General features: G+C 55.4%; 8 protein-coding genes across 8 annotated transcripts; 5 read left to right on the forward strand and 3 right to left on the reverse strand.

Annotated features, from left to right (window-relative positions):
- Window positions 1–257: 257 nt before the first annotated feature.
- MYCFIDRAFT_37462 (uncharacterized protein) lies at window positions 258–1,739 on the forward strand (the record flags this gene model as incomplete). Its single annotated transcript, XM_007931485.1, has 1 exon — window positions 258–1,739. One exon carries the CDS (start codon window positions 258–260, stop codon window positions 1,737–1,739), a length of 1,482 nt encoding a protein of 493 aa, XP_007929676.1.
- Window positions 1,740–1,762: 23 nt separating this feature from the next.
- MYCFIDRAFT_178223 (uncharacterized protein) lies at window positions 1,763–2,101 on the reverse strand (the record flags this gene model as incomplete). Its single annotated transcript, XM_007932112.1, has 5 exons — window positions 1,763–1,777; window positions 1,820–1,853; window positions 1,893–1,909; window positions 1,942–1,968; window positions 2,000–2,101. The coding sequence occupies 5 exons, from the start codon at window positions 2,099–2,101 to the stop codon at window positions 1,763–1,765; spliced, it is 195 nt and encodes a 64-aa protein (XP_007930303.1).
- Window positions 2,102–2,135: 34 nt separating this feature from the next.
- MYCFIDRAFT_178224 (uncharacterized protein) lies at window positions 2,136–3,351 on the forward strand (the record flags this gene model as incomplete). Its single annotated transcript, XM_007932113.1, has 5 exons — window positions 2,136–2,179; window positions 2,205–3,170; window positions 3,203–3,224; window positions 3,256–3,276; window positions 3,319–3,351. 5 exons carry the CDS (start codon window positions 2,136–2,138, stop codon window positions 3,349–3,351), a joined length of 1,086 nt encoding a protein of 361 aa, XP_007930304.1.
- A 190-nt stretch (window positions 3,352–3,541) lies between these two features.
- Window positions 3,542–6,348, reverse strand: MYCFIDRAFT_87921 (uncharacterized protein; the record flags this gene model as incomplete). The annotated part of the gene is made up of 1 exon (XM_007932114.1): window positions 3,542–6,348. One exon carries the CDS (start codon window positions 6,346–6,348, stop codon window positions 4,120–4,122), a length of 2,229 nt encoding a protein of 742 aa, XP_007930305.1. The 3' UTR covers window positions 3,542–4,119.
- Window positions 6,349–6,445: 97 nt separating this feature from the next.
- MYCFIDRAFT_178226 (uncharacterized protein) lies at window positions 6,446–7,255 on the forward strand (the record flags this gene model as incomplete). The annotated part of the gene is made up of 6 exons (XM_007932115.1): window positions 6,446–6,806; window positions 6,841–6,847; window positions 6,877–6,906; window positions 6,941–6,996; window positions 7,029–7,165; window positions 7,199–7,255. 6 exons carry the CDS (start codon window positions 6,446–6,448, stop codon window positions 7,253–7,255), a joined length of 648 nt encoding a protein of 215 aa, XP_007930306.1.
- Window positions 7,256–7,561: 306 nt separating this feature from the next.
- MYCFIDRAFT_4626 (uncharacterized protein) lies at window positions 7,562–8,311 on the forward strand (the record flags this gene model as incomplete). The annotated part of the gene is made up of 1 exon (XM_007931391.1): window positions 7,562–8,311. A coding segment is annotated over one exon (750 nt), but the record flags the coding sequence as incomplete, so codon positions are not given.
- Window positions 8,312–8,872: 561 nt separating this feature from the next.
- On the forward strand, window positions 8,873–9,529 carry MYCFIDRAFT_142157 (uncharacterized protein; the record flags this gene model as incomplete). Its single annotated transcript, XM_007932116.1, has 2 exons — window positions 8,873–9,199; window positions 9,242–9,529. The coding sequence occupies 2 exons, from the start codon at window positions 8,873–8,875 to the stop codon at window positions 9,527–9,529; spliced, it is 615 nt and encodes a 204-aa protein (XP_007930307.1).
- A 29-nt stretch (window positions 9,530–9,558) lies between these two features.
- On the reverse strand, window positions 9,559–10,626 carry MYCFIDRAFT_178228 (uncharacterized protein; the record flags this gene model as incomplete). Its single annotated transcript, XM_007932117.1, has 10 exons — window positions 9,559–9,581; window positions 9,619–9,737; window positions 9,783–9,799; window positions 9,849–9,901; window positions 9,953–10,066; window positions 10,110–10,149; window positions 10,187–10,314; window positions 10,345–10,434; window positions 10,488–10,594; window positions 10,622–10,626. The coding sequence occupies 10 exons, from the start codon at window positions 10,624–10,626 to the stop codon at window positions 9,559–9,561; spliced, it is 696 nt and encodes a 231-aa protein (XP_007930308.1).
- Window positions 10,627–10,645: the final 19 nt, after the last annotated feature.

Genomic DNA, 10,645 nt, shown 5'->3' on the forward strand with positions numbered 1-10,645 from the left:
GATTCTTCGGAGCGAGTATGGCGTCGGCCGAGGCAGTCAAAGCACTGCAGAGTCTTGTCAGAGCTGCCTCCCGGTCGGGTGCAGTGCGAGTGCGAGCACAGCGAAGGGCAGTATGTTCCGAATGCCTAGCGAGGCGAAGCAGACATGATGGCGAGAGCGGAATGGCTCCCAAGACAGCGACGGCTACTTCGTTCGGGCGTGCGAGTCGGGCGGCGGGAGGGAGAAAGAGCATGGGCGTGAGCATTTCAAGACGGTATATGGCCAGTGTGTCCGAGGTCAAGCAGAGTTCGCATGGGCCGATTGCAGAATACGATCGCAGAGTGGAATCGGGGCGGCTCCGGGACGACGAGCACCAGAGGACTATCATCCAGGCTCTGCAAGATCTCCACGATGCCTTGAGCACCTACCGTCGTCCGAAAGTCGTCAAGCCGACCATCGCTTCGTTGACGCCGACGAAGAAATCGTTCCTCGGATCACTGCTGGGCAAGAGCAGGAGCAGGAGCAGGAGCAGGAGCGAGAGCGATGGAGGCGTGCGAGACATGAAGCCACGGCGTGAGTTGCCGAAAGGCGTGTACATGTATGGAGACGTGGGCAGCGGCAAGACGATGATGATGGATCTCTTCTACGACACCCTCCCCAGCAACATCACGCACAAGACACGCATCCACTTCCACAACTTCATGCAGGACGTGCACAAGCAGCTGCATCACATGAAGATGCAGCACGGCAACGACATGGACTGCATCCCCTTCGTGGCGGCCGACATAGCGGCGCAGGCGTGCGTGTTGTGCTTCGATGAATTCCAGTGTACAGATGTGGCCGATGCCATGATCCTGCGCCGCCTGATCGAGAGCCTGATGGCGCATGGCACCGTGCTGGTCACCACGTCGAACCGCCATCCGAAAGAGCTGTACAAGAATGGCATCCAGCGCGAATCCTTCCTCCCGTGCATCGCCCTGCTCCAGGAGCAGCTGCGCGTGCTGAATCTGGATTCCACCACCGACTATCGCAAAATCCCGCGTCCGCCGTCCGGCGTCTACCACCATCCCCTGGACCCGGCTGCGAAGCGACACGCCGAAAATTGGTTCAAGTTCCTCGGTGATTTCGCCCACGATCCGCCCCATCCTGATGTGCAGCACGTGTGGGGTCGAGACATCACCGTGCCAAAGGCCTCGGGCAAAGCTTGCTGCTTCACATTCAACGAGCTCATCGGCTCTGCCACCGGTGCTGCCGACTATCTCGAGCTGGTGCGGCATTACGATGCCTTTGTGGTGACGGATGTGCCTGGCATGAACTATCGATCTCGAGATCTCGCCCGCCGCTTCATCACCTTCCTCGATGCCGTCTACGAATCGCGTGCGAAGTTGGTCTTGACCACTGCCGTCCCCCTCACCCAATTGTTCATGTCGCGAAACGAGATTGACGACGTGATCGAGGAGGCATCTACATCTACCGACGCTGCCAAGGCGGCGAAAAAGACAAAGCAAGGCAGCGACGTGGACGACGCGATGCGCATGATGATGGATGATCTCGGCATGAACATGGACTCCTTGAAGAAGAGCAGCTATTTTACCGGTGATGAGGAGGCCTTTGCCTTTGCTCGCGCCTTGTCTCGCTTGACTGAGATGGGCAGTCAAGAGTGGATCGAGCGAGGTCTTGGTCTGGAGGCGCTCGGTGGAAAGCAGGATGCCGACACATACAAAAAGGTGCGAGGCCAGTGGCGCCAGGACAGCTACTAATCATTTCGCTTTGTATACGTGCTTCAAAATACCCCCTGCTTGCGACCAATCATCATTTCCCATATTCAGCCTTATCCGACCTTGAAAACTTCTGTGATAAAGCTTATATTTCGACTGGCGACATTGATTCCGGTTTTTCTAAATCGCGGTCACGGAAATTCTAAATGGCGCTTTCACATGCCAAGCCTGCACACACACACACTCCCTCCCTCCCTCCCTCCCTCTCTCTCTCTCTAAACAAAGCCGGCACTTATAGCGACCGAGGAGCCCCCCTCGCGGCCCAGAAGGGTGGTTGTGGAGGAGGCGATTCTGTGACCTCCGAATTTGACTGAGGACAAGAGGACATTTTTGATCACTCGCATGTACAGCTAGCTCCACATCGCGACGGAGGACAAGATGGTCACTCCATATAAAGGTCACATCTTCTCCCTGCAATATCTGTTTTTAGAGTCATACAACACGAAGCGACTTTCACAGAAAGACTGCCATGATGCACGGAACGTACAACCAGATCAATCAAATCTCCAAAATGCTTCCCGCAAATCCACCTGCCTTCTGTCAAATGGCTAGATGGAGGGCTGCTGCCGATCCATCAGGTCCAGACGCCAAAATCCTCGCCAGCAGCATGATCTCAGCAAACAGCTCAAGTGCCAAAGATGGCAACGATTTCGACGATCCGTTCGGTATCAAAGCCCTCGAGAGAGCCGGCATAATCCTCAAAGAAGCCCAATCATCATCATCGCCACCCGACTCTGCCATCTCTATCGACAGCACTCGCACGTCGACGAAAGCGTCAACATGGCCTTTTATTTCCGGAGACTCACGAAACCTGTCTCCACCCTCCTCATCTTTCACCAGCCAATCCTCCACTCCAAGCGTACGGGGTTTCCACTGGAAAAATGACACTCCGATCGATATGAGTTCCATGCCAGGCTATCCTTCACTCGCCGAGTGCTCGGAACGGGATCGAAAAGCCTATCACGTTTTCCAAAGGCAACATCCTGCGTCGTTCTCGAGAGAAGAACATTATCGAGCTTCACAGTCTTTTGAGCCAACGTCGGCTTCCGACTATGAGCCTGAATCTGAGCCTGGGTCTAGGTCTAGGTCTAGGTCTGGGTCTGAGGATATCACCGGCGTAGAAAGACATGATTCCCTGCTGCAACCTCTTTTTACCAACAATCCTCTCGGCGATATCTGGGCCAGTCTGGAAGCTCCAGACGAACCGACTACCCCTGCCGCCAGCAAAGAATGTCGGACTTTCACACCGCCATCTGCGACTCGAGTCGTCTCTGGTATGGGATACCGGACCAGCAGTCCTTTGGAACCTTTCCCTGCGTTTGACGTGACTGAAATGACAGGAGCGAAGCTGATTGAGGCGCCTCAATCAGAGAAGGGAATCGATAAGAAGAGTAAGGGATATTGGAGAGGATTGTTGAAGAATGCGAAGAAGAGGTGTATGCCAGGCTCGTTCTTGGGCTGAGAACCGTGTCGGGGGGTTGAAGAAGCAATTGTCGAGAAGTTTGTGATGAGAGAAGCCGTGATAACTAGCATGCGCGAGCGACTTATTGTGGGTTATTAGTATGAGGATTCAGGTAGGTCGCACTCACGATAACTCGCAACAGTCAAGCGTATAGTTATTAGTCCGATAGTACGTATATCGTGTCGATTACCCTCTCCGGCCTCGCTGTCCTCGTTCGCGCTATCGGCGAGCTCGTCGTCGCCTCTATATCGTCTAAACACCCTATACGAGGTGTACGATGAAGTGAGTGAGGAAGTCACGGCCGATGCTGGCCGGAAGGAATGTTCCTATTTTTAGTGATGGCGTTCACTCTTCAGGTTTAAGCTTCAGCTTCGAACAGGTCGATGGCAGAGACAGTGTATATGAAAAGAAAACAATGCCTTGACCAATTCGCTATGCATCAACAGAGATGTCTGTCTGTCGCTCACCCACTACCAGGAGGAAAACTCAAAGTCGTCATGTCGTTAATAAAGTAGGAGCAGAGCAGGATGAATGCACACTTCCTCGAAGCCGCCAGGAGATGTATAGCAAAGGCCTCCTCTGTGGTGCATCTCATATCTTCCATCCCATCCCTGAGTCCTATGCCATGCCATGCGCCACACCCAAATCATCGCCAATCAAGCAGTTCACTGCCTCGTCCTTGCTTCCCGTCCGTATAGACATATGTCCACCACGCGTTTGCCGCTGTCGCCAACAAAAGCTTAGCCCGTGAAACGCCACGCAGGTATCCGAAACTGTATATCCACCACCAACCATTTCCAGGTCTGGCAACTTGTCCCTGAAGCGAACGGGTATCATGAAAATGCAGCCACATGTCAGTAGCAAATGAGCCATCAACTCCCTCCTTGGTATAGACTCGCGCTACGAGCCTTCCAGTTCCGCCACTTCAGGCACGTCTGCACCAGCGACAACTTCGCTCGACCTGGAGCTGCTGTCGTTGGCAGCCGCTGCATCGCTCTCGTTCTCGCTCTCGTTCTCGCTCTCGCTCTCCACTGGCTTCTTCTCATCCACACCTTGCTCGCGGCAGAGAGGACATGAGTTGCGACCAGTGGTCAACCATTGATCGATGCACTCCTTGTGAAACAGATGGTTGCACTTGACAAGTTTGCGTGCAACCTCCTTCGTTTCGAAATCGCACAAGCAAACAAGGCAACGTTGGTCGTCGTCCAGCACGACGCGCTCCTCGCCTTCCGTCGCTACAGCGACAAGAGCAGCGGTTTTGGCGGCATCTTGCGTCATGCCGCCATCGCTCTCAATGGTGTAAATGCCGCCTGCGCTTTGCACGTCCTCGTCGGTAGCGACAGGTGCTTTGGCCGGCCCGAGCAGCGCTGATAGCAGCATCATGTCTTCGTAAGTAGGGTTTTCGGTGAACAGACTGGGCGTCGTCAGAATGGGATGGTTTTCGGGATAAGAGCCGCCAAGCACGTAGATGATCCAGCTACGCGAGTCATTGCTGCTGTTCCGGTTGTCGTGACTAGTCGAATCGGTGTCGTTGCTTGTAGATGAGCGCGACAGTGATGGAAGGTGATCGGGCTCGACCATGCCATTCCGCCGTGGGTGACCAGAAGCAAATCGAGGGTAGTGAATGTTTGGGGCTGTATCTGAGCGGCGGTGCAGACGATATGGTTCTGAATCCCCGAGCAGACCGGTAGCGGAGTGCATAGAGCGTATTGAAGCCGTCTCTTCAGTGTGAGCGCTGAGCGGACTGGTTGCCGAAGCGCGGTGCAGAATACTATTACGTCGAGAAGTGGAGCTTTCGAAATCTCGCATGCTGTTGGCGACAAGTGAGGTCGGCCGCGAATGGTTGGGCGTGCTGTTCCTGCTCGGAATGCGGCTGAATTCTGGACTTGGGCTCGCAGGCGTCGCAGGCGGTGGACGAGGCTCAAGGTTAGAGCTGGAGCTCGCAACACTCCAAGGACGTTGTCTACGTCGGTCCGGAGACCGGTGATCTCGCTGGTCGTCCATGCGATCGCTCAATCTGCTCCTGCCCATGCCAAAGCCTCCCATACTGGCTCGCCTCCTGTGTCTAAAGGACGTGCCGTTCTGCGGCGGTCGCAGGATAGAGTCGATGCTATCGTGACCGTGTGTCCCGAGGGCATGTGCCGGCAAGGGGGTTGGGAAGTTGCCAAGAGCGTCAATGAAGGGTGGCAGGTCGTCACCTGGAGAGCCAGTGCCAGAGCCAGAGCTGGAGTTTGGAGAGATGGAACGTATACCTACTATGATTATGGGAACCAGACGTCCTTCGTCGCCATTCGCGCTCGCCGAGTCACTGGCTGCATCATGTCCTTCGGAGACGGGCGAAGGGCCGAAGCGAAACATTCGGAAGAAGTTCAGAGGTTGTCCATTCGAGCCGGCAGCATCGCCTTCCGAGTCGGTGCTGCCCTGTCGGAGAGCAGATGCTATCCTACCATTCTGCAGTGCTCGAAGAAATCCGTCAAAGCTTCCATCTTCGCCACTGCCACTGAGATCTCCCAAGCCAGTGCTGCCAGTCAGGCTCCTCGCCTCCCTCAATGCATTGTGGTCATCTCCCATCAAAGTGGCTGCGGTGGCGGCTGCAGCCACGCTCAGCAGCCTGCTGAGCATGGCCGCCTGATCCTCATTTCGGCTTGGGCGTACAGATGATATGGAGGGCGATGCGTCGTCGGGAGAGCGTCGGCGGCGAAGTGAGGCAAGATGTCGGAAAGGGCGGTCGGGTCGCAGGACATTTAGTCGTCTGCTCTGAGTGCGATGTGAGCTCTCGGAGCGGGGTGCAGAGTCCGAGTCGGGTGGCTGATGGCTGAACATGTCGTTCTCGAAGCTGGACGAGTGGCCGATAGATGGCAAGCGCGGGGGGGGAAATAGGCCGTGGTCGTCGTGGGTGCTGTCGACGGCGCTTCGCATGTACGAGTTGCGCGGTAGATGAGAGAGGAGGCTTGGTCTGCTGCTGGCGTGACTGCTATTCCGGTGAAGCATTTCATGAAATCGTGAACGCGTTCTCCGGACCAAAGTGGCACTGCGCGATGGCTCCGTGTCGACGATGGATCTCTCCGGCTCGTCGTCGTCGTCATCGGCAGGGCGGGTCCAGAGTGAGGAGAGGCGGTTGTGGGACATGTTTGCAGCGCGTCGCATGCGGATTGGGAGCAGGTCGTGGGCATCGTCTCGCTGTCTGCTGCTACTGCTATGCGCTCGCTCCGAGGTCGACTGCAGTATGCGCCGCACCGCCACCGATGCCCTCCTGGTGGGGCGTCGGGCGTTGCTCGAGCGCTGCTCAATCTGCTGTATTGGCGCTTGGCGCTGGGGCGACGACGACGAGGACTGGGACTGGCCCATGGTCCAGAGGTGCGCTCCGCCTGGGACTTTGATGAGAGAGAGTGCCAACTGCGCGTCAGCTGTGCCAGCTTCGGTCACTGCATGCCTCCTTCCGCCGTGGGGTGCGGCTGATGTTGCCGCCGACAGAGCGAGAAACGGGGTGGGCGGAGGCGATGCGAGGCGATGCGATGCGATGAGCGGTGTTGGGAGAGCGGATGTGAGATGGCGGTGGAGTCAGAATTGCGCGTTCAGCATGCGGCGTTTACGGTTTAGCATCCAGCATCCAGCCTGCAGCAGGTAGGTGTAGGTGTAGGCAGGTCATGCGCTGAGCGGCGTGGAGCAGGGATCTACATTTTTAGCGTGGTGCGCCGTCTTGCATGAAACGGCAGCACAGGCCCGCCCACGCCGACGCCTATGATAATAATAATAACAGCTACGCCCACGAGCACTGTCTGAAAGGCTTAATAAACCACTCAGCGGAGTCCGCGTCGCCTGGGGACTCTGCGTCCTGCAGCGAACGGAGCCAGGCCAAACCAGCCCTTTCTCTTCCCCATCTCAGGTCTGCGACAACCCAGCAGTATCGTATCGCCGTCGCTCCACGGCCCACGGCGACGACGGCGTGACATCGCTTGCCGGAATGTGTTGGTGACAGCCACCGCCACTCCAATTTCTAGAGGCCCATGGCCCATGGCCCATAGCCTACCTATAGTTCGACGAGGTCCTCCGTACATCAGACTTGATGCCTTCCTTCGCCCCGATCTACCTCACACCCGCTTCACATCACTCGTTTCTCACGCGCGAGCAGAAAGCCGAGCGCAAGCGCAAACGCAAACGCCATGCTGGCGATAGCGATGAGCATGAGCATGAGCATGAGCATGAGCATGAGCAAGATCACCAAGGCCCAGCGGTCAAGGTCGAGCAAGACCACACCGAGCCACGAGTCCTCCATCCAGTGAACAAAAGAGATCAATATTATGTTGCCGGATGGTCTCGAGACGAGCCCTTGCTTGCATCCAATTTTCCCCATGCCGCTGCGAAAGTCTCGCCCCAGCCTTCACTCTCCGTGGAAGCGGAACTTGCGCGCTCTAATCCCCCCCTTTATGCTCCGAAGCAGACCTCCGACCACCCTTCCACCTCCCTGAGACGCAAGCATCTCGATAACCTGGCAGCAATTCTTCACAAGTGCATGCTCAATCATGATTGGCAGCGCGCCTCGAGGACCTGGGCCCTCATTCTACGCACCTCTCTCGATGGCAATGCGCCCGACATCAGGCTGCATGGACGCTGGTTGATTGCCGCTGAACTCTTGATGCGACAGCCTAGTGCTGACGACCAGGAACAGCTGTCCTCGGCCTCTGCGCCTGTGTTCTCCGATGAAGGCTTCAGACTGGCACGAGACTACTACGAGCGTCTCATCCTGCAGTACCCGCACAGACACAACACCCCACCTTCTGCCTTCAGCGCCAAAGTGGTGTATCCAGCGCTCTTCAATGTGTGGATCTACGAAGTCCAGCACCGCTCGAGGCGTGCTCGAAAAGCCAATAATGCCACAGCTCCCGATGCATCAGAGCTCGACGAAATGCAAAGTCTCAAAAGCGACACCTCCGAGCAACGAAAGGCTCTTCATCAGCTCAAGGCCAGAGAGCTAGCTGACGCTTTGCCCATCTCACATCGACTGGATTCACTGATCGACGCACCACCATACGATTCTATGGCAGAACTCCTGGAAGTCAGAGCAGCGCTCAGCCTGTGGATGTCAGACCTACATAAAGCTTTGGCCAATTTCGATAATGAAAGCTTCAATAGCACATCGGATCATGAGGATGCTGCAGAACCTCACGTCTCGAAGAGTCAGCATCAGGTGATGGCCGGTCAAGAGAGGTCGAAAGCTGTTAGTATTCTGCAGAAGATGTTCGTCAATGGCATGGAGCTCTCCGACGTCTCTCTTGCCATTCTCGAAGAAGAGACGGTACTTGGAAACAATGACGAGGGAGATGAATGTCTGGCCTTGCACGAGACATGCGCCATCGGTGCCATCGGCCCGACGTGAACCCCGCCCGCGGTGCCCAGTGCCCGGTGCCAGGGGTCCGGTGCGGTGCGGTGCCCACATTCCACGCCTAAGCCTGAGGCCCTGACCTGAGATGCAACAGCTATCCTTGCCTTGCACCTTCCACCAAGCACGTCTTTGTGCTGCCAGACGGCATTGAAACATGTCTCTTTCCTGACCTCCATCGCGTGTAGCTGATCAGTAGACAAGCACTCATTCCCCATGGATATCGCCGCAGATTCCTCGCTTCGCATTCGCCTCACCAACAAGGAAACTATCATGAATAAGCAGACCATCTACTTTGGCTACGGCTCCAATCTTTGGCTCTACCAAATGCGCCAACGCTGCCCTACGTCCAGGTATCTTGGCATCGCCAGACTGAAGGGCTATAGATGGATCATCTATGGTCGAGGCTACGCAAATATTGTCGAGATCGCAGGCGACAAGCAATCGAGCTCCGAACACGACGACAGTGAAGAGGTGTGGGGCTTGGTGTACAGCTTGGAAGAAGAGGACGAGCGTCGCCTTGACAGGAACGAAGGCGTTCCTGTCGCTTATCAAAAAGAGCTGATCGAATGTGAATATTGGGCATCTGCAAAGAACCGCGTTGTCGAGAATCGTAGCTGGCATGATCGCCTCATCTACGAGCGGTCTGGTCGACCGGATACCTCGAAAGATCCACACAAAGTCGACATGCTTGTCTACATAGACCGCATGCGGACTGAGCCCTCCGAGCCGAAGGAAGAGTACATCTACAGGATGAACATGGGTATTCACGACGCGCTGTACGAAGGAGTGCCGAAAGACTATGTGGAACAGGTCATGCGGAAATTCATTCCGGAGAGAAACGAAGAGCCCTTGATCGAGGTAGCAAGAAGACCGGCGCTGGAATTTGAGGACGAGGACAGTGATGGCGGTGGAGACGAGGAGCTCTGAACACATCGTCCAACGCAACACAGCGACCGTCAAGATATGCCACGAGCAGGTACTTCTTGCCGCATGATCTGCTTGCGATTTCGAATCACATATGACGCGTGTGAGCACCACGTTGGCCCGAGAATCGCTTGCTCCTGTCTTCGGATGATCTACTTCAGTCTCAAAGTTGCTGAATAGTCCTGTCGCAGTGCCTACTTCGTCCACGTTTCTAGACACGTGTCCTCGTCAGACAGCTTTCTAGGAGACAGTGAACGGCGTGGGTTCTCGTGACTAATTTATACGAGCCTGTTCGCAGCTATAGGACGATGATCTACTTCACGTTTGAGTGTGTGCTTATTAGATGGCGTCCCGCGCGCTTCAACTCGTCTGCATCTCAACCGAAACGCAAATCTCGCTCGTCTAGGCAGGCTTGTATAATAAGACGATGAGCAGTCTCAGTCCACCACAGCGCCAGAGCCGCAGTGAGCACACAACTACCAATCTCGGAATTGATGGGATGAAACGATTCCGAGAGTCCGAGATGTATACATAGGACCTCTGGGAATGTGCCCAACCAATAAATGCAGCGGAAAGTTTGCACCTGCTTTAGCCTTTAAGTGCTGGAGCATCTCCTTGGAGTCCTTGCATTGGGCAAGGTTGACGACAGGCTAAATTGACGCTCGGGCCGGGAGACAGTTGACTGCCAGGAACTGTCGATTGGAGAAAGCCATTTAAAGAGTGTGCAGTGCTCTCTTCTTGAGAATGGCATCTAGAGCAGGAATGAGCGCGGGAGGCGTGTCCACGCTCTCACACATTAGGTCAATGTCGTATCGGACTGTTCCCTGGCTTCTGATATGAGACATGTCGCACACCCGAACGCGTGAACAGAGTCTCTGATAAAAATTGCGCTAGTTCGGGTGCATCCCCTTGTTTTGTTCAAGGAAGGTTGTCGTCCGACTTAAGGCTCGGGCCTAGCTACATGGCTTTGTCGGAGGATAATACATGTATGTACATACTGGACGGGTCGCTTCTCGCAGACATCGTACGCTTCCAGTTAGTACAGCTCGAAGAGCAACACAGGCCTCTCTAGACAATAACAACAACAACAACAACAGCATGGATCGAGATATTAGCGAA

The sequence above is a fragment of the Pseudocercospora fijiensis genome, assembly GCF_000340215.1.
Source record: "Pseudocercospora fijiensis CIRAD86 unplaced genomic scaffold MYCFIscaffold_8, whole genome shotgun sequence".
Classification (NCBI taxonomy): domain Eukaryota; kingdom Fungi; phylum Ascomycota; class Dothideomycetes; order Mycosphaerellales; family Mycosphaerellaceae; genus Pseudocercospora; species Pseudocercospora fijiensis.